Source organism: Staurois parvus, unplaced genomic scaffold (assembly GCF_062004578.1).
Source record: "Staurois parvus isolate SC_StPar_1 unplaced genomic scaffold, SC_StPar_1.0 ptg000402l, whole genome shotgun sequence".
NCBI lineage: Eukaryota > Metazoa > Chordata > Amphibia > Anura > Ranidae > Staurois > Staurois parvus.
In genome coordinates this window covers 537,911-564,601 of record NW_028318198.1, presented here as the reverse complement: position 1 = coordinate 564,601, position 26,691 = coordinate 537,911, and the positions used below count along the sequence as shown (strand labels likewise).

At 42.1% G+C, this 26,691-nt stretch overlaps 1 protein-coding gene across 3 annotated transcripts in view; it reads right to left on the bottom strand.

The window, feature by feature from the left end:
- Nucleotides 1-26,691, bottom strand: part of TRMT13 (tRNA methyltransferase 13) — a 72,896-nt gene that overhangs the window by 20,873 nt on the left and 25,332 nt on the right. For 2 of the 3 annotated variants that reach the window (XM_089686570.1, XM_089686572.1), the window contains exons 2-4: nt 16,592-16,638; nt 11,647-11,713; nt 1,440-1,499 (exon numbers count right to left, since the gene is read on the bottom strand). In XM_089686570.1, coding sequence (XP_089542696.1) covers nt 1,440-1,499; nt 11,647-11,713; nt 16,592-16,638 — 174 coding nt within the window. The remainder of the gene's footprint in view (nt 1-1,439; nt 1,500-11,646; nt 11,714-16,591; nt 16,639-26,691) is intronic. The other variant, XM_089686571.1, reaches the window with a different exon arrangement.

Below are 26,691 nucleotides of genomic sequence, written 5' to 3'. Positions count from 1 at the left end.
TTACTAAGCGACATCCAAGAAACCTTAAGGAGAAGATCTGTAAAGAAGAGTGGACCAAAATCCCTCCTGAGATGTGTGCAAACCTGGTAACCAACTGCAAGAAACATCCTACCTCTGTGCTTGCCAACAAGGGTTTCTACACCAAGTACTAAGTCATGTTTTGCTTGGGGATCAAACACTTATTTTACTCTTTGAACTGCAACTCAAATCATCACATTTGTATCATGTGTTTTTTCTGGATTTTGGCTTAATATTATGTCTCTATCATTTAAAATACACCTATGATAAAAACTATAGACCCTTCATGTCTTTGTAAGAAACAAAATCTGCAGGGGATCAAATAATTATTTTTCCCATTGTAGATAACTTTCCCAAGGTAAAGCACTGATATGGTATGATATACTGGTATAAGGCTGATTAAGTAAGCCTGAAAGAATCCAATACTAATGCTATTGGCATACTACCACCAAGACAGTATGTTTAGGTGGGAGTGTTAAGCAAATCAGTGTATAAATCCAAATCTGTGCAGTGTTGACTCTACTGCAACAAATAACCTTTGCTCATAATGTGAAGTAGGCACGTACTGCACGTCTTGCAGTTGTATTAATTTTCCCCAGAGCTTAGTGAATGCGGTGAATCTTCACTTTGTAAAGAATATCCAATCAGGTGCAAGGAAAATAAAAAAAAGCACTTTTGCTTGCACACGATTGGATGATGAAAATCAGCAGATCTTCACCACATTCATTAAGTTCTGGGGAAAATAACTGCAACTGCACTTACAAAGTTCACAGTCTATTTGCCTTTAATAAATCAACCCCGAATGAACTTGAGCTCTGCAGTCACTTCTGCAGCAGTTGTTTTCTTATTCCGGGTCACAAACCTGCGCAATGTTCTTTTGTCTCTTTCGGTCAGTCAACCATTTTGACCGGGCTTATGCTTATCAGACAACATTTTCCCGGAAACTGTATATGCTGTCATAACCTCTTAGATTGTAAGCTCCAAGTAGCAGGGCCCTCCTGTATTGAACTGTAAAGCGTTGAGTAAACTTTTGCCGCTATATAAATCCTGTATAATAATACAAACAATAATGTACCCTGCAACACAACAAATAAATTGACAACTTCAGTCACAGAGGCACCAGCTAAGTGGTACTAACAATTTGCTCTCTTTGAAACTCAATAAGCTCTGACATGACTCCGTATTACTAGCAGTGCACCCAGGAAATGACAAAAGTGAGGCTTCCCACCTGTTAGCTAGTTGTCTTATCACACAGCAGAAGCAAAAGAATGTTACATCACTTCCACTTTCAACAAGAAACATGTTATTACTTCCACACCTTCATATCATACAGTGTTTCCATTTTTAACTAATAACAATAATAAATATATATATATATATATATATATATGTGTGTTTTCTACTTTATATGCTTGAAATACCTGTTCCTCGCAGATGCCTATATTCTCAGGACCTGAATTGACATTTTGCACATAAAAGACCTGATAAAAACAAACACAAGTGAAATGATTGTTAGCAAAAAAAATATTGGCCGAAATAATTGTAGATATTACAAAAAGAATGAATAAAACTCCAGAGCCAAAGCAATTCTAAGTTCAGCTGGATCAGGCGATAGTCTAATGTCTTTTTTTTTAATTTTTGGGTTTTTTTTATTGCGTTTTGAATTTCTTGTTCAATCTTTTTATTGTTAGTAAACAAAATACAAAGTATGTATGACCACATTATCATACAACATACATGCATAGTGGGTTATCCAGACAGTGGCTGTACAAAAAAGATGGTAACTAAGGAATGCATATAAACAGAAGATATTGAAGAGTAAGTATTCTGTTGGATATACATGTGTGGAGTAGAAGCACCAAGTTTCTAGAACGTAACGTAACAGTCATTATTACAGCAAGGAATATAATAATTACATTTAGTTTAAGGGTTAAGAACATGAAATATTCAGGGACAAGACTCAAAAATCATGTTCAGGTGGCTGAAGGAAAGAAGGTAAAGAGACACAGCAGAAGTGGTCAACTGACTCAAACAGGCCCAAGACTCAATCAACGCCGAGTTTTGAATTTGAAATCTTACAAAAAACAAGAAACACAATACCAAGAAACTGGCAGTAACATCAGTCATGAAGGACCAATCTGCCAACCTCCAGACCTCTGTGTAATTGTAGACATACCAACATTCCAATTAGATATATTAGTGGAAATACAGTGCACACATAGACAGGACATCATATAATCAACTCATGCTGGCCCAACAATAAATGTATTCCCCAACCACAATAAAAGCAGCATACGAATATCAGGATGTCTAATATCAGTTTATGTGCTGGGTGATGGTCTAATTTCTAACAGTAATCTAAAGGCACCTCCAGCCAAGGCCAATGTGGGGTAAAGGCAATTGGACATGTTAGAAAATTTTGTCTAATTGCTACTGTTTTACTCTCTGATAAGTTGGTGCTCCAGGTACCTTCAACATTTCTTCCCTAGCTCCTTTGAAAAAGGAAAATACACTGCTCAAAAGAATCAAAGGAACACTTTGAAAATACATCAGATTTCAATGGGGAAAAATATCATGCTGGATATCTATACTTATATGGACTGGGTAATGTGTTAGGAATGTAAGGATGCCCCATTGTTTGATGGAAATGAAAATTATCAATCACCCTACAGAGGATTCAAAGACACCCCGAACATCAAAGTGAAAAAATTATGTAGAAGGCTAGTCCATTTTGCTGGAATTTCATTGCAGCAACACAAAATGGTACTCAGTAGTTTATATGGCCCCCAACGTGCTTGTATGCATGCATCCCAGAGGTGTTCTATTGGATTTAGGTCAGGCGAGCATGGGGGCCATTCAATGGTATTAGTTCCTTCGTCCTCCAGGAACTGTCTGCATACTCATGCCACATGAGGCTAGGCATTGTCATGCACAAGGAAGAACCCAGGCCCAAAGCACCAACGCAGGGTCTGACAATGGGTCCAAGGATTTCATCCCGATACCTAATGGCAGTCAGGGCACCATTGTCTAGCCCAGGGGTGGGCAAACTTTTTGACTTGAGGGCCGCAATGGGTTCATATATTGGACCCGGGGTCCGGACCAAGAGTAGATGAATGATGTGTATGTGTCATCCATAGTAAGTATAGTAATATTCCCCCATAGTAAGCATAGTAATTAATCCCCCATATAGTAATTCATCCGCCATATAGTAATTCATCCCCCATATAGTAATTCATCCCCCATAGTAATTCATCCCCCATATAGTAATTCATCCCCCATAGTAATTCATCCCCCATATAGTAATTCATCCCCCATATAGTAATTCATCCCCCATAGTAATTCATCCCCCATATAGTAATTCATCCCCCATAGTAATTCATCCCTCATATAGTAATTCATCCCCCATAGTAATTCATCCCCCATATAGTAATTCATCCCCCATAGTAATTCATCCCCCCTATAGTAATTCATCCCCCCTATAGTAATTCATCCTCCCTATAGTAATTCATCCCCCCTATAGTAATTCATCCCCCCTATAGTAATTCATCCCCCCATAGTAATTCATCCCCCCTATAGTAATTCATCCTCCCTATAGTAATTCATCCCCCATATAGTAATTCATCCCCCATAGTAATTCATTCCCCATATAGTAATTCATTCCCCATATTAATTCATCCTTCATATAGTATTTCATCCCCCACAGTACTATTCCCCCCCAAGTAGTAAGCCAAGTCCCCCCTGTGTCAATTCACTTACCTTTGCTCCGCGCGTTCCTCACGCCATGTTCCCGCGTCGTTCTGGTCTTCAGGGCGGACTGTGAGAGGAGCCTAGCTCCCCTCCCCTCACGTTCGTCACGCTGCCCCGCCTACACACATCCTGACAGCCACATCCGCGGGCCGGATTAAAAGGTCCGCCGGGCCGTAGTTTGCCCATTGCTGGTCTAGCCTGTAGAGATCTGTGCATCCCTCCATGGATATGCCTCCCCTGACCCCTGATGGGTTAAGGACCCTCTATGGCCCTGTCCAGCTCTTCTAGAGTAACTGCCTGTCTCCTGGAATTTCTTTCATGCTCTTGAGACTGTGCTGGGAGACAGAGCAAACCTTCTGGCAATGGCATCTATTGATGTGCCATCCTGAAGGTGTTGGACAGCCTGCACAACCTCTGTAGGGTCCAGGTATCGCCTCATGCTACCATTAGTGACAATGACCCTAGCCAAATGCAAAACTAGTGAAAAACAGTCAGAAAAGAGGAGTAGATAAAAAGTCATTGGCCTCAACCTGTAAAACTATTCTTGTTTTGGGGGTCATCTCATTGTTGCTCATCTAGAGCAACTGTTGTTAATTTAATTAACACCAAAGCAGCTGAAACTGATTAACAACCCTCTCTGCTACTTAACTGAACAGCTCAATAGGAGTTTAACTGACTTGATGCTATACTCTGATTAAAAAGTGTTCCTTTAATTTTTTTTGAGCAATGTATAAACAGTTGCTCGAAAAGATCATTAATGTCAAGGGATCAGGCCACAGGCACAGATGAACTGCAATAAACACTGCTCCAGGCCAGCTTGTACATGAGTCAAGCATGTCCCTGGTGCAGGTCTGACCTGTTCCTAGCAAGTAAAAGTCACCATATATAAAACAATGATTGTGAAACTGCTAAGAATCTTGTATATTCATAGTATAGCAACAGGATAGAAATGCCTCTTTGTGTCATAAAACTGAACTCCAGCTCCCCACCTCCCTTGTTCATATATCCCATCCTAAATAAAGGCTAAGTCCTTTTGTTAAAAAAAATATTTTTTCTAAAGTGCAATAGTACCACATACAGTGGCTTGAAAAAGTATTCATACCCCTTGAAATTTTCCACATTTTGTCATGTTACAACCAAAAATGTTGATGTATTTTATTGGGATTTTATGTGATAGTCCAACACAAAGTGGCACATAATTGTGCAGTGGAAGGAAAAAGGATAAATGGTTTTCAAAATTTTTTTTACAAATAAATATCTGACAAGTGTGGCATGCATTTTTATTCAGCCCCCCTAAGTAAGTGCTTTGTAGAACCACCTTTCGCTGCAATTACAGCTGAAAGTCTTTTGGGGGATGTCTCTACCAGCTTTGCACATCTAGAGAGTGAAATGTTTGCCTATTCTTCTTTGCAAAGTAGCTCAAGAGCTCATGTCAGATTGGATGGAGTGTGTCCGTGAACAGCGATTTGCAAGTCTTGCCACAGATTCTCAATTGGATGTATGTCTGGACTGGGCCATTCAAACACAAACTGCTTTGATCTAAACCATTCCATTGTAGCTCTGGCTGTATGTTTAGGGTCATTGTCCTGCTGGAAGGTGAACCTCCGCCCCAGTCTCAAGTCTTTTGCAGACTCTTAACAGGTTTTCTTCTAAGATTGCACTGTATTTGACTCCATCCATCTTCCCATCAACTCTGACCAGCTTCCCTGTCCCTGCTGAAGAAAAGCATCCCCACAACATGATGCTGCCACCAACATGTTTCACAGTGGGGATGGTGTGTGCAGGGTGATGTGCAGTGTTAGTTTTCCGCCACACACAGAGTTCAATTATGATCTCATCTGACCAGAGCACCTTCTTCCACATTTGCCGTGTCCCCGACATGGCTTCTTGCTTATAGCTTTCTTTCAACAATGGCTTTATTCTTGCCAATCTTCCATAAAGACCAGTTTTGTGGAGTGCATGACTAATAGATGTCGTGTGGACAGATTCTCCTACCTGACCTGTGGATATCTGCAGCTCCTCCAGAGTTACCATGAGCCTCTTGGCTCCTTCTCTGATTAATGATATCCTTGCCCGGCCGGCAGTTTAGGTGGATGGCCCTGTCTTGGTAAGTTTGCAGTTGTGCCATACTCTTTCCATTTTTGGATGATGGATTCAACAGTTCTCCGTGAGATGTTCAAAGCTTGGGATATTTTTTTATAACCTAACCCTGCATTAAACATCTCCGCAACTTTATCCATGACCCGTCTGGTGTGTTCCTTGGCCTTCATGATGCTGTTTGTTCAGTAATGTTCTCTAACAAACCTCTGAGGGCTTCATAGAACAGCTGTATTTATACTGAGATTATATTACACACAGGTGGACTCTATTTACTAATTAGGTGACTTCTGAAGGCAATTGGTTCCTCTAGATTTTAGTTAGGGGTATCAGAGTAAAAGGGGCTGAATACAAATGCACGCCACATTTTTCAGATATTTATTTGTAAAACATTTTGAAAACCATTTCTCATTTTCCTTCCACTTCACAATTATGTGCCACTTTGGTCTATCACATAAAATCCCAATAAAATACATTTACATTTTTGGTTGTAACATGACCAAATGTGGAAAAATTTCAAGGGGTATGAATTCTTCTTCAAGGCACTGTAACTACCTTTACCATGAAAACTGGCTCACCTGCCACACTATCACCCACTGTTTACTGATGTGTTATGTAACCACATGTCTAGGCTATACACTCTTTATTACTGTATACTGAGCCTGATTCTTGTGCGATGTTTCCTTCTTTAACTTGTTATGCATCTAGTGCCTTTATTTACCACGTTTCTGTTTTCACCAAAAATGTGCAATAAACTTCTTGGACAAGAAAACCAAAAAATAAATGCTCATGATTTTGCCGATAAAAAAAAATGTGCAATTATTTTTTTTACACTGAATCTTGCAAAGCATTAGACCTGCATCAACGTATCACAGATGCAATGCCAGGCTCCTGCAGAAACTCACAGCTGTCTGTTCGTACCTCCATAAAGGCAGACAGTTACTAAAGTGAAGAAAGAATCAATGAACAACAAGACACTCTTCAGCGCCCTCACAGTTCATTGAGAACTACAAGCTGACTGCCTCAGTGATTTTGTTAATAAAATTACATGGCTGTGAAGGTGGAGCCCCGCACATCCATGGTGTTTTTAAAAAGTGACAGTTGGTGAATGTTACAAAAGGTGAACTTATCCTTTAAAAAATCATCTATATGTCATAGGCCTCTATTACCAATAGAGGTGGGTTGAGGCTGAATATTGCAAAGAATGGCAGAACAAAATGACAAGGCGCTGTAGCACTCTCCTGTGAGCCCTAATCTACTGGATCATGAAAAAAAGTGAGCACTGATTTTTTTTTTTAAACGGGGAAGGTGCATGGTGTGGGCTATTTACAGTTGTGTTCAAAATAATAGCAGTGTGTTGAAAAAAGTGAATAAAGCTCAAAATCCTTCTAATAGCTTTTATTTCTATACACACAAATGCATTGGGAACACTACACATTCTATTCCAAATCAAAACATGAAGAAAAATATATCAAATTTAATTTGTGTTGTTCCTCTAACAAAATTGAAGAAAAGTGAATGTTAGACTGTTCAAAAAAATAGCAGTGTTTGTATTCTTCTTTACAAACTCAAACATTCACTATATAAACTGAAAAATGTTTGAAGATTTTGCTTTCCTTTGAATCACTTAATATTTAGTTTTTAGTTGTATAAGCACTGTTTCTGAGAACTGCTGTACATCTGTGTTGCATGGAGTCAACCAACTTCTGGCACCTGTGAACAGGTATTCCAGCCCAGGATGATTGGACTACATTCCACAGTTCTTCTCTATTTCTGTAATGTACAGCGCTGAGCGAACTATTGGCGCTTGATAAATACTGTATAATAATAATAATATTTCTTGGTTTTGCCTCAGAAACTGCATTTTTGATGTGACCCCACAAGTTTTCTATTGGATTAAGATCCGGGGATTGGGCTGGCCACTTCATAACGTCAATCTTGTTGGTCTGGAACCAAGATGTTGCACGTTTACTGGTGTGTTTGGGGTCGTTGTCTTGTTGGAACACCCATTTCAAGGGCATTTCCTCTTCAGCATAAGGCAGCATGACCTCTTCAAGTATTCTGATGTATTCAAACTGATCCACGATCCCTGGTATGCGATAGATAGGCCCAACACCGTAGTATGAGAAACATCCCCATATCATGATGCTTGCGCAACCATGCTTCACTGTCTTCACAGTGTACTGTGGCTTGAATTCAGTGTTTGGGGGTCGTGTGACAAACTGTCTCCAGCCACTAGACCCAAAAAGAACAATCTTACTTTCATCAGTCCACAAAATGTTGTGCCATTTCTCTTTAGGCCAGTCAATGTGCGCTTTGGCAAATTGTAACCTCTTCAGCACATCTTTTTTTTAACAGTGGGACTTTGCGGGGGCTTCTTGCAGATAGCTTGGCTTCACATAGGCGTCTTCTAATTGTAACAGTACTCACAGGTAACTTTAAACCTTCTTTGATCTTCCTGGAGCTGATTGTTGGCTGAGTCCTTGCCATTTTGGCTATTCTTCTATCCATTCGAATGGTAGTTTTTCGCTTTCTTCCATGTCTTTCAGGTTTTGGTTGCCATTTTAAAGCATTTGCGATCATTTTAGCTGAACAGCCTATCATTTTCTGTACTTCTTTATATGTTTTCCCCTCTCCAATCAACTTTTTAATCAAGGTACGCTGTTCTTCTGAACAATGTCTGGAACGACCCATTTCCTCAGAATTTCAGAGAGAAATGCACTGTAACCAGCATGTACAACATTTGCTGCCTTCCTTCCTTAAATAAGGGCAATAACTGCCACCTGTTTTTCAAAGAATGAATGAGCTCACTAATAGAACTCCACACTGCTATTATTTTGAACATGCCCCTTTCAATTAGTGATTCAATTACACAGAATCAGCAGCATACATGTCATGACTGTTGGGTCTGTTGTATTTCTATTACTCTACTACACCTGCTAGTAAATTATTTGTCATGTAGAAATATCATTTCTACCAAAAACAGTGATTGATCAGGTTAGTGATGTCCGACTGCTATTATTTTGAACACAACTGTATATAATACAAACAGATGCTGGAGTTGGGCTTTAAATTTACATCTGTACTTTGCCCATGCAGGCAAAGCAACAGGTTCACTAAATTGCTGTCCTCCCCAAATACTCACCTTAGTTTTGCTCCCCTGCAACTCCTTTTGGCCAGCAAATACTCCAAGCCATTAAACACACTGTCCCTTCCCCATGTGACAGCACTGGTCACTTGAGTGGTCAATCACTAAGCAACATTATTATTAATAATAATAATAATAATAATAATAATAATATAGTACAGGATTTATACAGCGCCAACATTTTGCGCAGTGCTTTACAACATAAAGGGGGACAGTTCATTTACAATGCAGTTCAATACAGAATGAACACACAGGCCCTGCTCATGGAGCTTACAATCTAAACATCTCTGTCTCATGCCAGGAAGATGAAGGCATCATATGCTGCCTATACCAAGAAGTAGCGTCCAGGTGAACTATATACACAGCAAGAATTCAGCAAACTTCTCTGCCAATTCATACATTTCTCTCTTCTGAAGGAACTGCTGTTTGTCTTACCATGTCCTTTATCAAGTACACTGACAATTGGCAAAGTGAGTCATTATATCACCTCAACAATATCAATGTTGTAAGAAGAAACACTGAAGTGTCTGCATCCCTTTAGGCCAGGACGATACTTAGCAAATTTCTTAATAAAATGAAACTTGCGGTGCAGACAATACCTGTATTTTACTGCTAGCTCAGTGCAGATTTCTGGGCAAGGCAGTGAGGAAATTATACAAGCCAAAAATAAGGGGGAGTTTCTGTACATTGTACAGAGTGCTTATACTTTACCATGCTACAAATAAATGACATTTGCATTTTGACAGCATTAGAACACACCAGTGGCAGCAGACTGAAATAGAAAGGCTAAAAGACAAAAATCATTCATGAATGTATTATGAAAAAGTGAAATGGGATTTGCGCGACAGTGTTTTTCTAATGTGACCATAAAGCAAAGTCCTCTTTAACTGCTTCCCTGCCTCTTTATAGCAAAACTACAGCTACATGGCGGCAGGGCTGTGCAAATATATATATATATATATATATATATATATATATATATATATATATATATATATACGTGATTTGCACTTCCAGGTAGAGGGGGCACGTGCATGCACGCCACCCCACCTGCACCGCCATTGGTGGCTTAGAATGTCAATCACAGTCCCGGCTGGCAATTCTCTGCCGGCACCCAGCGATTGGTATGGGAAAAGCTGACAGTGGAGAGACCTGTGTGTAAACAACACAGGTCTCTCCCCTGCCAGCTAGGGCATGCTGCTCTGCATCTCTCTGCACAGCATATCTCCCTAGTAAAACACACACAGCACACAGTTAACCCTTTGATCGCCCCAGATGTTAACCCCTTCCTGCCCAGTGTGATTAGTACAGTGCCAGTGCTTTTTATTAACACTGATAACTTCTTTAGTGTTACTGGGAATGTCAGTGGCAGTTAGTTCCCCCCCAGTGTCAATGCCTGCCGCAGTCCCACTATAAGTCGCTGATTGCCACCATTACTAGTATGAAAAGAATAAAAATTCCAGTATACTCTATATACCGCCATTTGTAGATGCTATAACTTTCACGTAAACCAATTAATTTACACGTATTGCCTAAATTTATGACGAAATTTGATTTTTTAAATTTTTCTATTGGATATGTTTTAAAGCAAAAAGTCAAAAATATTGGGGTTTTTTTGTTCAAAATTGTCTGTCTTTTTTTGTTTATGGCGCAAAAAATAAAAAAAGCACAGGTGATCAAATAACAGCGCCGTATCACAAAAAATGGACTGGTCAGGAAGGGAGGTAAAACCTCAGGAGGGCAAGTAGTTAAAGTGTTACTAAACACACAACAGTAAAAGCAGTCTGCATATGCAGTAAAGCATGCTTGTTATACTCACTGTGGAACCTAAGGGGTTTATCCCCCACATTGTGTAAAAAGGCTGTTTGATCCTGTCTTATATGATCCTCCCCCTTCTACTGTCCCCAATCCATCTGCTTATAGTACAGAGCTCTAGGAGTCCCTCTGCACATGCTCAGTTTAGTGTGTATTGCTAGAGTTTTTTTTCTTTGGAAGGGTGCAAGTGATCAGCACAAGGCCAATCAGCACTGTCAAGACAGAGGGTCAAGGGTTATGCAGCCTCACAGAACAGTCAGAGCAGAATGAAAGCACCTCCTACAAGATTAACCAGTGCTCCGCTGGACACTGATAGAAGCCACAAGACTTCTAAATACTGCTGATGAGAAAAGGTATTTAGCAGTTTACTGTTACTAAAATAATTGCATTTTCATGTTCTGTGTACTGTGGGAGACCAGATATAGTGAATTCAGGGTCCTGAGTTTAGTAACACTTTAACCGGTCTTATGACATGACCGTATTAAAACCTGTAAAAGTCCAACTCTGGAAGACTGCAATAAAAACACATCTTCTAATAGTCAGGAAGGCTTAGACATTTGTCAGGATTTTACAATGGTCTGTGTTCTCATGAGGGAGATTTAACGTTACTTCCTGTGCAGATGACATCTGACAGTATAAGAACAAAAGAGAACCCCAGAAAAAACCTCCTGAAAAAGGGACACAGACAGCACCAAAATACAGACCTAACAGAGATTCTAACCCTTCCCATTCTATCCAATACTACTGGAAAATATTGGCTGGAATGTGGGCTTTAAAAAACAGGTTATTACTGCATATTTTACATATTATCATCTACTTACCGGTTGGGGCTTCTCCCTGGAATTGCATTTCTTAATGTGTTTTTCCAGCTGGTCCTCATACACTGTGCTATGAGAAAGAAATAAAAAAGTACACAAAACATAACTGTTCAAGCATTACATGTTATCCACAGATAATAGTGGCTTGTCAGATGTAAAAAAAAAAAAAAAAAGGAAATCTGTTGTATGGTTTGCCTCGAATTATTAAGGTTGCTGCCAACATTCTCCATGCCACTTGTAGTTGATAGTTCCTCTCCCAGCAAAAAAAAGATCCAAACAAGGGTGTTGCAGATTCCACATAGGCATCCTGGCAGTAAATTTGTGAGGACAGAACCCAGCCAACAACTATGGGCTTATTTGAATGTTGCAGAAATGTGCACTGCTCTGCATTTCATCAGTGGCTACATACAATGTAGATGACAGACATGCACAAATGACAGTCTATATTTATCCCTATGGATCTCATTAGGATACAGTGAGGATGAGAGAAGACAAAAACTCAAAATGTATGGTAATGAGCCGTTGTGCATCCAAGTTTCTGTTCCTGCAGTCACATTCAGTGGGTCTGTGTAACAGTTCTATTCATACACAGAAGGCATGAATAAGCCCTCCTACTTCACTTAGAATTTCTTCACATTTAAAGTGATTCTAAAGTTTGTTTTTTTTCTAAAATAGGAAACAAGTCCTACTTACCTGCCTTCTGAGTGCCCCCATAGCACGCAGCTTGCTATAGGGGCACGTGTGCAGCTGAAAGTGCAGCTGCTCTAGATCTGAGGGGAACATGCAAGGAAAATAAAAAAAACAGCATTTTTGCTTGCAAATGATTGGATGAAAGAAATCAGCAAAGCTTCGGCTTCGCCTCATTTCAAAGCTTCCCCTCAGATCTAAAGCAACTGCACTTGCGGTAAACAGCCTATTTGCTTTAGTAAATCAACTCCCACTGCTGCTGAGAGTCCTGTGAGAAAGCGGAGAGAAGACAGCACTGCTGCAGACGTTAATAGCACTGGATCAAGATCAGGCTCAGATAAGTTTTTCAGGGGGAAAAAACCTGCGCTACACCCCAGACAATACGATATTTGAATAAATGTGTGAATAAAATATATATATTCTGAAACAACTGAGCTTTCTGTGACGTCAACTAGTTCCGGCCGGTGGTCTGACACCGCAGGAATTTTTAATGTTTACACTCCCTTTATGCACCTTATCTATGTAAGTGCAACACTTTAATACATTCTTTGCTGGTTTATCGTGTTGCACTATGAAGTTTTCTTCTTCTGTTTTAAACCTTTCCTTGCATGATGTGAAGAGCTGGTCTGATGTGATGGATTAGTTCAAGTGAACCTGCAGCTGTCCATTCATCTCCTATTCATCTCCTTGATATGGCTAACTAGGGTGTCAGTGTGGGATCTGAACACCATCTGCTCGTTTGATCTCTTGACTGGAGATCAAAGTGTCTGGTAAGAGGCTGATTTTTTTCTTTTATGTCAAGCATTTGTGGACACCTATGCACTTTCCGTTGTAGGAGATCTTTAGCACACAGCACTGTGTTATTGGATTTTGGGACTTTTAAATATTTAATATATGAATGTGGACTTATATCATTTCACTTAATTTATGCACAGGTTTTATGTAGCAACATTTATTTGACTGATTATTGTTTACAAGTTTTTCAGGGGGGCTGGGGGGGGGAGCTGACATGGAAAGGTTTTTACCTTAATGCAGAGAATGCATTAAGTTAAAAACCTTTTAGAACCACTTTAATAATCCTAGTTAAAGTGTAATCCCTGAAATAGACCCAGAATAGAACGTATTATAAAAAACAAAATAAGTAACTGAGAGTAATAACTTTATTGGCTAACTGCATTAGAAATCACAGCCAGCTAGGTGCATGGCCCACTGCAGTCACCCATTAACCGCCTCCTGCCCGCCATATAGTCCAATGACGGGAGCAAGGCGGTTCTCTCGTTCTGGGAGGACGTCATATGACGTCCTCCCATTCTCACCACACATGCGCGGCTCTGGGAGCGCACAGCGCAGCCATCGGTGGTGCGCCGTGTCCCTCAGACACAGCGGATCCACGGAAAGAGCCGAAGATGTCAGCTCGGTCATGTGATCAGCTGTGTCCAATCACAGCTGATCACATGTAAACAGGGAAATGCTTGTTATTGGCATACTGACAGCTCCAGAGGAGAGGAGAGCCGGTAATCGGCATTCCTCAGAGGGGACGTCTACACTGATCATCAGAGCACTGATAATCAGTGTGCCCTGATGATCAGTGTAGCCCCAGCAGTGTCACCTGTCAGTGTCCATCAGTGCCATGTGTCAGTGCTCATCCATGCCACCTGCCAGTGCCCATCAGTGCCACATTTCAGTGCCTACCAGTGCACATCAATGCCACATATCATTCCCCTACAGAGCTGCCTTTCAGTGTCACCCATCAGTGCCACCTATCAATGCCAGGCAGTGCTACCTATCAGTGCTGCCAATCAGTGCCGCCTATCAGTGTGCATCAGTGCCGCCTATCAGTGCCCGTCAGTGCTGCCTGTAGCAATTGTGCACACAGAGATGGATGCGATCCTCCATTTTGGAAAAGGCCTCCATCTTGTATCATCTCTACTCCCAAATCAGCTTCCCTCCAAATCCCCACTCCCTCACTGTTGAGTGACATGTGGTCTGTATGAGGCAGAGATCACAGGCAATCAGGCTCAGTGGGAGAGCTCCAGAGTTATAAATCCAACACCAGCTGGTGTCCAGGTGTCTGTTAGCTTCTCAATCTGAGATATCGTAAAGCCATAAACCAAGTCCTTCACTGAGCTTCAAAGACATTCCAGATAAGTCGTAAAACAGACATCACATTCAAAATCCACTTTCCCCTATGATTTCATATCTTGGAATATGAAAGACGTACAAGCAGACCAGACATATTCAGATCAGTCACTTTAATACAAGTCGTCTGATATATTACACCCCCTAGCTGACATCTACAGGAGAGCAGAAAATGATATCTCTTTAACCGTCCCAAGCAGGTATGTCATATTTCATATCTAAACGTTCAGCAGATGCTTCTGCATATTAATCTACTAGTGGCTAGGCTGCTACATGCACCGAGGGTAACTTATTGATCATGATATAATCTGCAAGGGATTTTGGTTCTAGCTGGGGTCTCCGTCTGCAACACCCTCCCCAAATGAGACGATTGGTTCTCTGCTCCAAGGAGACACCCTGCTGAGTTCCTAGAAAAGATGTTATGCGTGGAGCAGAAGGTTAAGCTAAGTTGAGTTAAGCTGAGTTGAAGATTCTCCCTTGTAACATCGGAACTAACTTTGGGAGACGGCCCTTTTGCTCTGAAACTTGAACGCTGCTTAAACCAAGGCTTTTGGCAAGTACTTTACTGCTCTAAATTTCTTTGTTATCTCTTTGCTGTGTTATTGCTCTCTGTATAGTTATATATATATATATATATATATATATATATATATATTGGCTACATCTTTTTCTGTAAATATTGTTATTGCACCCTTTTGACCTTTTTAGTAGTAAATCCTATTATCTAAAAAGTGTTGAACTGTTTCTAAAGCTCTGTAATGAAAACGAAGAACCCCTGTCTCTGAAGAGTCCTACTGTGTGTTTAAACCTCTATATACCCTGCCTGCAGTGACAGTGGTATACAGACGATTATTCAAACATCATAGTGTTATTGCTGATATTGCAGAGTTTCCTCTTTCTCTGTACAAAAAGGAGGTGGTGGCAGTGTGAAGGGTTAATTGCATAATTAACCTGACCCAGTAACAATCGCTCCCAGGCTGCAGGTACACAGATTGTGGTCCATTAGCTGGAAAATCTTTGTGCAGGGTGCAGCTAGGCGTGGCATTGTTACGCACGTGACAGCGCAGTTTTAGATTGGCTAGTCCTTCGGTCATGAGTTTGGTGAGAAGGGCTGGGGTCTGAAGCCACGACCCTCACACTGCCTATCAGTGCCGCCTATCAGTGCCAGTCAGTGCCGCCTATTAGTGCCATATATAAGTGCTGCCTTTCTGTGCCCATCAGTGATGCCTGTCAATGCCCATCAGTGCCACCTACCAGTGCCATCTATCAGTGTCCATCAGTGCAGCCTATCAGTGATCATCACTACAGCTTCATTAGCGCACATCAGTGAAGGAGAAAAATCACTTATTTACAAAATGTTATAACAAAAACTAAGAAAAACACTTTTTTTTTTTCAAAATTTTCAGTGGTTTTTGGTTTAAGAAAAAATAAAAAAACCAGAGGTGATTAAATGCCACCAAAAGAAAGCTCTATCTGTCACAAAAAAATGATAAAAATTTCATATGGGTATAGTGTTGCATGACCGCGCAATTGTCATTCAAAGTGTGACAGCGCTGAAAGCTGGAAATTGACATAGGCAGGAAGGGGGTATAAGTACCCTGTAGGCTAGTGGTTAAAGCTGAACTCCATGCATATAGGTAAATACACATACAATAATACATATAAGGAAGTAGTTTTACTTGCCAAAACATTTGTATTTCTGGCTATCCAGTCCTGAGTTAGTACAGCTATGTATGGCAGGCCAGAAGACCACATTTTCTTTTGCCGAAACCCTTACAGATGTTGTCCCTCCCCCAGGATTTGATTGGGCAGTGAAAGGAAAATGAGCAGACTAATGAGCTCTACTCTATTTGTATCACTATACTCATGGCACTGTAGCACAGCTGATTGGCTCCTTTTGTTGCTTCTTCCTCCTCCAGTCTGAGCTCTACTAGAGTCTGATATCAAGCACTTGCTTTTAAAGAAATACATTTAGTGATGTATCCATACAAACATAACTACACTAATTTGGGTAGTTTATAGGTGACTGGAGTTTAATTTTACATTTTTAATCCTCAGCTACTTTTGTTGTTTTGACAAGTACTATTCAGATAAAACATCAAATCGCCTAAGGAAGACTCACTGTTTGGGGTCCAGAGGACAAGGAATTCTTCTTCTGCTGTTTGTTTCCTGCAATAAAACCAAAAAGATTTACCAGTTTTTGTTTTCAGATCCTCCCAGGTGTAGTGTCCAAACATACAGGGAGATTGCTGCACTGAATTAGACAGCCATAAATGGTCAGATGTCTACCAAATTAGAACTGAGATCCATCAGAATTACTCATGTGACAATTGAAGTAGTGCATAAACATTTAAAGTATATCTAAACCCTGAACAACAATTTAACATATTCCAGCATATTATTCCTTTAATGTACTGGCTGTTTTTTTTCTTTTTAGCCTTTTTTCTTTTATGTTCAACTGGTGATCTTGCCAATAGTAAACTTCCTGTCCTGGGGTAACAACGCTGTACTGTATCCATGGAGCACACCACTCTCTCTCCGTAACATAGGCTGGACATTTTCTGTAGTTTGCCAAGTTAACCTAGGCAGGGCTGCCTGCCATTCATTCCCAGTTCAAGTCCCATGTTCTACCGCTGTCAACAGTCTTGTAGTTCTCAATTGAAAACAAGCACAGTAATCACTGCTATCATAGTCCATTGACATTTCTCCAGCTCTCCAACTCAAAGCCCTTACCATGATATAGACAGAGTCTCCAGGAGCCTGACATTGCACCCGGGGACCACTGATGGCGAGTGTAATGCTTTGCAAGCTCCCGTGAAAAAAAAATATAATATAAAAATGCTTTTAATTGTATATTTAAACAGAACAAAACAATGCAAATAAGAAAAGTTGATTCTTAAGGTTTACATATGCTTTATTGTCTAAAGTTCAAAACTAAAAAGTCAACATTAAAAATAGTTGAATACTCAAGCTAGATGAAAAGAAAACACACATTCTGACTGCAGTGCACATTTATTCAAGATTCCAGTCCAATGTTCCTCTGTAATATACTCCTATAATTTGGAAGACTTAATGGCCTCTGAGCCTCTATTATTCTACTTTTAGCACAAAACACCCACCCCCATGTTGAGGGCATGTGGCCTGGTATGGTTCAAGAGGGGGCTGCGTTCGCTTGCCCCCCCCTTTCCTGACCTGCCGGGCTGCATGCTCGGATAAGGGTCTGGTATGGATTTTGGGGGGGACCCCACATCATTTTTTTTTTTAATTTTGGCATGGGAGTTCCCCTCAAAATCCACACCAGATCTGAAGGGCTTGGTATGGATGGGAGGGGGGACCCCAAGCCATTTTTTAAATTATTTTTTTAATTGCCGGCAATTCTTTTACATTCAACTGTCAGTGGGGAACCCCGCTGACAGCTGAAACAATAGCACATGGTTGTCACTACTAAAATACTGCATGACTTGATAAAATAACTCATGCGGTACTTTAGTAGAGTTTACTTTTTTCTGATCTCCAGAACAGATTAATTGGTTTTCAATGCATTTCTATGGGAAACGGCGTTTCGGTTTACGAATTTTTCATTATGCAAAAAGTCCTGCAGAATGAATTAAATTTGTAAACCGAGGTATTACTGTATAAGAAAACAGAGAGAGATGAGGATACTATTTATTATGGATTAGAGCAGCTGTAAAAAAAGAAAAATGTTAATATAAGTCCGGCGGATAAAAGGGGGAGGTGTGGTCCTTCTGGATAGAAGAGACTACGAAACAGAGATGGGTAGGATTTTGAATGATGGAGATACATATGAAAAAATCAAAGGGAATCCTATGAAAAAAATTTAAAAAACAACTGAATAGTTTAATTATTAAAAGCCAAAGATATGAAAATAATAAATGGAAAAGAAGCACAATATCTGATCCCCTCAAGTGGTAACGTTCCAATATATCTATTACTTACCATTGATTCATAGGAGTTTAACCCAATCCCCAGGTAGGCCTATTGTAAGTGGCATAGGTTCCGTACACTCTAGGATTGGGGAATATATAGACTTATTTCTACAACCAATAGTAAAACAGATGTCAGCATACCTTAAAATGGACAAGATGTTATTGATATTATTGAAAATATGGAGATTACTCATAATATTATATTAGTTACTACAGATGTAAATTCGCTTTACACCAGCATTAAACATGTAGATGGGGTGAATGCGGTTAATTGGGGCCTTAAAAAATATATGGAGATTCATAGAACACAAAGGAAGTTTATAATCAAACTATTGGAATTTGGAATGTACAATAACTATTTTTGGTATGGGGGAGAATTCGATATTCAGAAAAAAGGCATAGCGATGGGTGCGAAGTTCACAGCAAGTCTAGCAAACATCTTTATGTCTAAGTAGGAGCATGAAGAAATTTTTGGAAAAAGAGTGGAAAGGGTTAAAATTATGGAAAAGGTTTATTGACGACATCCTAGTTATTTGGGAGGGGGATATGGTTTAATTAAATGTATTTTTAAAGCATATAGAGGATAATTCATATGAATTGGCATTCTCACAATCCACTGATGTCATATCGGTTAATTTTTTAGACTTGAATATTTTCCAGGAGGATGGAAAACTATATACTAAAACATATTTCAAGGCCACTGACTGGAATGGTAAATTCCTACTTTTAGTTGTCACCACCCACAGTGGCTTATCGGAGTCCCAAAAGGACAATTTTGTCATAGTAAGAGAAATTGCTCTAGGTTAGTGGATTATATGATCGATCGGAATTGATCAAACGTGTTATTGAAAAGGGCTATGATTCTGACAGCGAGTGAGGTTTGTAATACATAAAGGATATATAGGAGGTAGAAAGGAAAAAGTTTAAAATCAAGAATAAACAGAAAGGAAAAGGGAGATTGGAGTATGCATTTGTCTCTAATTATAGTTGCCAATATAAAGACATGGAGATGATTATTAAAAGACACTGGCCTATTATTAAAAGAGATACAATTTTGGGTCATTTACTTCCCAACCTTTTATATATAGAAAGGCATCCAAATTACAGAATAAGCTGGTAAAAAGTATTATTTCCACCCCAAAAAACATCAGTAAAAGGATGTTTGAACTAAAAGGTTTCTTTCCGTGTAAGAAATGCAATATTTGTAGAACAACAGGATTTAAAATAAGAAAAATAGAAAGTTTTACATCACAAGTGACAAATAAGGAATATAGGATTAATAAATGTATTACATGCACTACCCCCGTTACCTACTTGTTGGAACGTTTGTGCAAATTCCAATATGTGGGTTGAACTACCAGGCAATTGTGAACATTCAAAAAATAATAAATTATTGTGGCGCCAAATACTAGAAGTGATATAATGAAGAATAAATTGATGTTTAATTAATATTTACCCCTTTTGCAGCTGCCCCTAAAAAGTGAAAGTGACACTTATATGCAAACTAATAATAAATAGGTAGGTGCTGTGCATAAAATGAAAAGGAGTTCACCCAAGTGAACACAATATAATTGCTGGATATTGGTTATCTGTGGGTTGACAACCCGTTGGTAAACTATTCATCAAACAATATAATCAACAGACATATATTAATCCTATTGCCATAAAAACGTCCTTGTGCTTCTACCACGAACTAAATAAACAATAAGTGTAACAGTCTTTTTTTATAGCTCAATAATGGTGACAAGAAGATCAATGGATCCACACCTCGGTGTAATATTATTAGTTTACCAGGAAATTGTATATGAGAATAAGAGAGCATGTGTCGAATATAAAGAAAGGGAAAAAAGATCATAGCCTATCTAGGCATTTTAAGGATGCTCATAGTTGTGATCCCTCCCAGTTGAAATTCTGCGGAATAGATAGAGTGGATGATCATTGGAGGGGTATTAATAGGACTAGAGAAATCTCCAAAAATGAAACCTATTGGATATATGAGGTAGACACTCTGGGGTTTATTTACTAAAGCTGGAGAGTCCAAAATAAGACTCCCTTCTGCATAGAAACCAATCAGCTTTTAACCTCAGCTTGTTCAATGAAGCTTTGGCAATGAAACCTGGAAGCTGATTGGTTTCTATGCAGAAGGGAGTCTGATTTTGGACTCCCCAGCTTTAGTAAATAAACCCCTCTGTGTCAGGAATGGACTTGCCAGTAATGGTGGGACTCACCTGCCTTGTGGGCTGCAGTACCAGGGCTGGCCAGTGGGTGCTCTCAGCAATCAGAGACTCAACCCTGCAGTCAGCCAAACACCTGAAACTGATTATGGAAGTGTATTTAAGGGATGGCCAGACCTGCAGTCTGGGCCTTGGTGTGTGTTTTTCCATGAGCCCCTGTATCTTGTAACCTGCGTTCCTGTTCCTGTTTCTGCCTCTGCCTGACTTGTTTCTGACCCTGCCTGATCCTGACCTCTGCTGACTTCTCCCGTTTTGATCCCTGGCTTGTGACCCTGACCATTCTCTCCGCCTGCTCCTCCTGTACCTACCTGCCCGATAGTTATCGACCCGGCCTGCCTGATTACGTTGTGCTCTATATGTGTATGTACCTGTGTATCTGTATCAGTTTAGGTTTGGGTTTGTTTCACCTTGTTGTATGTATTTGTGTTAGCTTGGGGTTTGGTGCACTGCGTTTATGTTTGTATTGTTAGTCTTTAATAAATTATATTGTTTATAACATATCTGAAGCCTGCGTTTCCCTGCGTCAGTTCACATACCTCTGGTCATACCTGGAGCCCTGACATTACACCAAGGCCGATCCTGACCAGAAGTGGCTGCACAGGGAAGCCATCTTGGCTTGTTGCTGGGAAGGATGGATCTTGATGAGGTTGTGTATTTGTCGCTGCTGGTTTTTGATGACAGAGAATATGCTTATCAGACTCTGAGGGAGTATACCCGGGATCAACTGCTAGAATGTATACGGATCGCTCATGTTCTAGTAGATCAGGGCACAGAGTTCTCTGAGGTGAAACCTTTGATTCAGGTTTGTGTAGAGTTGGCTTCTTCTGGTACCCCTGAAAGCAGGAATGAATTTTTGCCACCATTTAGTGCAGACCAGGTAGAGTCCCTGGTATGGTTATTAGAGGATGATGTGGATTGCTTCTTGGAGCATTATGCTGCATGTTCACCACAGGTATTAAGGGATTGTATAAACGCAGTGCAGTCTTTGACCAGACAGGCTTTGTGTAAGCTGAGCTTTGTTCAACCCATACTGCAGACATGGTCAGACTTGTTGCACCCAGCCTCAGTCAGCTTGCAATGTCAATCCTCTGCTCAAGGCACACTTCCTGCATCCCCGACAGCACCCCCAGTGATGGCCCAGTATACTCTGCTAACTACCACATACCAGTCCCCTGCTCCCACTCGCTGCACCTATCCTTTCTTTGGCCCTGTGGAGAGGTCCTCTGTGGCGGCTGCTCCCTCCTCTGTTCCATCTTCCAGCTCTTCTCTGTCCTCAGCTGCTCCATTCGTTTGCAGACCTGCGTTTACTTGCAGTGCTCCAGTAGTTAAAACCAGAAAAAAGCGAAAATTCTTTCCAACCAGTACCATCCTGCCAGTATCCAAACCGGTGAGCCTGCCGTCTGAGAACCTGCCTTCCGTGGTTCAGCCTGGTGCCTCGGCACCCGCACTTCAGCCTGATGTCTCTACCCAGCCTGATGTCTGTACCCAGCCTGATGATCTGATCCAGCCTGATGATCCTATCACGCCTGATGACCCAGTGCCCGCTGTCATACCTGGTGACCCGATGCCCGCTGTCGAGCCAGACGATCCAATGCTTGATGACCCAGTGCCCGCTGTCATGCCTGGTGACCCGATGCCCGCTGTCGAGCAAGACGATCCAATACCTGATGACCCGTGCCCGCTGTCATGCCTGGTGACCCGATGCCCGCTGTCGAGCCAGACGATCCAATACCTGATGACCCGGTGCCCGCTGTCATGCCTGGTGACCCGATGCCCGCTGTCGAGCCAGACGATCCAGTGCCAGATGACCCAGTGCCTGCTGTCGAGCCAGACGATCCAGTACCTGATGACCCGGTGCCCGCTGTCGTGCCAATTGAATCAGAGCTCACTGTCGTGCCTGGTGACTCGGTGCCCACTGCCTTGCCAGATGACGCGGTGCCCGCTGTCGAGCCAAATGACCTGATGCCTGGTGACCCGATGCCCGCTGTCGAGCCAGACGGTCCAATGTCTGACCCAGTGCCCGCGGTCATGCCAGTTGACTCGGAGCCCACTGTCGTGCCTGGTGACTCGGAGCCCACTGCCTTGCCAGATGACGCGGTGCCTGCTGGCGAGCCAAATGACCTGATGCCTGGTGACCCAGTGCCCGCTGTCATACCTGGTGACCCGATGCCCGTCGTTCTGCCTGGGGGACCGGCGCCCGTCGCTCCGCCCGGGGGCCCGGCGCCCCGCCCGGGGCCCCGGCACCCCGCCCAGGGGCCCGGAGCCCGCCGCTTTGTCCGGGGGCCCGAAGCCGTCGCTCTGCCCGGGGGCCCGGCACCCATCGCTCCGCCTGGGGGCCCGGCGCCCGCCGCTCCGCCTGGGGGCCCGGTGCCCGCCGCCCCGCCTGGGGGCCCTGTGCCCGCCGCTCCTCCTGGGGGCCCGGTGCCTGCCGCCCCGCCTGGTGGCCCGGTGCCTGCTGCTCCGCCTGGTGATCCGGAGTCCAGCCCGATGTGCCTCTGCCCGGAGTCCAGCCCGATGTGCCTCTGCCCGGAGTCCAGCCCGATGTGCCTCTGCCCGGAGTCCAGCCCGATGTGCCTCTGCCCGGAGTCCAGCCCGATGTGCCTCTGCCCGGAGTCCAGCCCGATGTGCCTCTGCCCGGAGTCCAGCCCGATGTGCCTCTGCCCGGAGTCCAGCCCGATGTGCCGCTGCCCGGAGTCCAGCCCGATGTGCCGCTGCCCGGAGTCCAGCCCGATGTGCCGCTGCCCGGAGTCCAGCCCGATGTGCCGCTGCCCGGAGTCCAGCCCGATGTGCAGCTGCCCGGAGTCCAGCCCGATGTGCCGCTGCCCGGAGTCCTGCCCGATGTGCCAGCCTTTGATATCCCGCCAGTTACCAGACCCGGGCGGTGGAACATTTTGCCCAGCTAGGACTGTTTGGAGCGTCCTGAGGCCGCTCCTTGAGGGGGGGTACTGTCAGGAATGGACTTGCCAGTAATGGTGGGACTCACCTGCCTTGTGGGCTTCAGTACCAGGGCTGGCCAGCGGGTGCTCTCAGCAGAGACTCAACCCTGCAGTCAGCCAAACACCTGAAACTGATTACGGAGGTGTATTTAAGGGATGGCCAGACCTGCAGTCTGGGCCTTGGTGTGTGTTTTCCCATGGGCCCCTGTATCTTGTAACCTGCGTTCCTGTTCCTGCCTCTGCCTGACTTGTTGCTGACCCTGCCTGATCCTGACCTCTGCTGACTTCTCCTGTTTTGATCCCTGGCTTGTGACCCTGACCATTCTCTCCGCCTGCTCCTCCTGTACCTACCTGCCCGATAGTTATCGACCCGGCCTGCCTGATTACGTTGTGCTCTATATGTGTATGTACCTGTGTATCTGTATCAGTTTAGGATTGGGTTTGTTTCACCTTGTTGTATGTATTTGTGTTAGCTTGGGGTTTGGTGCACTGCGTTTATGTTTGTATTGTTAGTCTTTAATAAATTATATTGTTTATAACATATCTGAAGCCTGCGTTTCCCTGCGTCAGTTCACATACCTCTGGTCATACCCGGAGCCCTGACACTCTGAAACCTAAGGGGTTGAATGTGGAATTAGATCTGAACTGCTTTATTTCTGATTTGTGAGAGGATTTGATATGATCCTATCTTTGTTCCAGACATAGTCCACTTATCCATTGGACATCATTTATTTGATTTGCAATATCGGAGTATCCCCAAGCTGTTTCCCTCATCTTCCTTTTTAGTCCTGACGCAGTATCTTCATCTATTCCTCAGATATCTGTTTTGACCGAGCATCTATGAGATAATATACACCTATAGATATAATATAATGAGCTTATTTGATATCCTTCCCCCCTGTTATAATTTCAATGGTCTGTTTTGTGAGAGAAATTATAATAATCTCTTCTGGCTAGTCTGGTTAAGTTTTGTGATCATGGCAGCCTGTATTTGTAAAGTATAGTTAATCATCTCCCTCCCTGATATTCGGATATAGGTTTGTGTATCATTAGAGTGGCATATTTTGTGAGGCTCAATAATTTATATAAATATTAGATTAGGGTCAACTAATGGTAATAACATTTGGTCTGGATGGGTTCATATCCTGGTTTATCCTCCCTTCCCTTAGGATTTGAGCTCATGTATAAAAAAAATAATGTTTCCCTCTTGCATGTATCTTCAATTATTAGCTAGAGTTATAGCGTATGTAAGCAATATTATTAGGAGGGGATGCATGAGAAAACAAAAAGTTTTTGCATTTATTTAGATGTAAAGATTCCCATATTTCCATAGGAGGCACATTTGGTATTACATATAGTTATATTTCTACCCCTAGATGGCAGCAATGTTGTAATACTGTCATCTGTTCTTATGGCTCATGTACACTGCAGCTGATAAACTAATGTTCAGGAGCTGTCCAGCGTTTTTTTTCAGCAGTCCCTGAACTCTCCTTTATGTTTTCCTATGTGTCCATGTACACACAGTCGTTTACAGGCAGTTGAGTTTACAGTAGTTTTTTTGAAAGCACCAAACTTGCGTTCAGGAGTAGATTTTACTGGCGCTTGTAAACACTTGTAAGCGTGGTTAACCGTGTTTATAAGTGTTTGCATTTAGAAGCGTTTTTTAACTGTTCTATGTCCGGATGCTGTCCAGAGCCTTTTTTCATCATCAGAAATGCATGAAAAGCGTTTTCCATGTATTCAAATGGACCCAGTACACCAGCGCAGTCGGTTCCAAGTTTCGCGTGAAGGAAAAAATGGTAGAACGTGCTGCATTATGCTCATGATGGGATCCATAGTGAATACAACCAGAAAAGACAGGTCATCTCAACACATACTGCTCTCTCTCCTTCCACTCTCTATATTCCTCTCAAAATGTCTGAAATAGTACATTTTTTACTATTTTTCAGTGCATTCTGGGCATTTGGGAGGGTCTCCTGAGGTTATCTTTTAAAAACGCTTCTAAACGCAAACGCACATAAATGCGGTATGCAAACGTGGCTAAACTGACATTTTTTAACCTACGTTTTCCAGCAGTCAGTTTCCACCGTTCAGAAGAGTTTTCCAAACACACTGTGTACATGAGCCCTTAGTGTCTCTTTATTGGAATTTGAGAGTATTGGCCACATAGTTCTAAGAAAAAATAGCTATCTAAAATTTGTAAGATGAGCAAAGTATTGTTTTATGTATTGAGTGTTTGGTAATGTATGGAAGTTGTACACCACAGACATTTGATCTGTGTACTAGCCCTTATGCAAGATGGTGATCCTCACTCATGGTAGGGCAGAGAGTATTTAATTGGCTGCAAATCTAATGTACGCATCCTTTGACAAAGTCGGAAATGACAACACAAGTCAGGAAGTGACATCAGCCGTAGACCAGAAGCTGTGTGGCGGCCATCTTTGATGAGGTCTAGACCGAGTAAACACTGATGTTGTTCTTGGATGAGGTCTAGAAGGAACAAATGCTGATGTGCACAGTTAGTCTGTAAGCGCTTCTTTATTTTATTAAACTGTTGGTTTTAAACTGTAATGCATGATGTATGCTTATCTGTTTTGACCTACATATCGCTATCATTGGAAAAATGTGAGTTATGTTGGTCGGGAAGAGCAATCTCTATCTAAGGCTGACTGATGCAGTCCAGTAAGGTGCATGGTCTGTGAGGTGGTTGAGTTTTTCTATTAATTTCTTATTGGTGGTCACAATTTGATAAAGAGTGGAGCACAGGAGGACACGATACTGAGAAATTGATAATTTTACACTATGTAATATAATTTTACTGGAGGGTACACTTCTTTTGGAGAGGAGGACAGAAAGAGGAAGTTGTGAACTGAAGAAAATTCTTCTGTGGAACTTGCTATAAGGCGATTTGAGTATAGATAGAGGGTAAGAGTAAGGCTAGGTTCACATCTGTGTGGGTGGTGCCGCTGCGGATCCGCCTGAAATACCGTACAGCCGCACCACCCGCACAGAGAAATGCGGACCCGCAGGCGAGTGCCATTAGTTCTAATGGCACACCACCCACACTGGAAAACGCAACTGTACTGGGAACCGAGGTTCCCATGC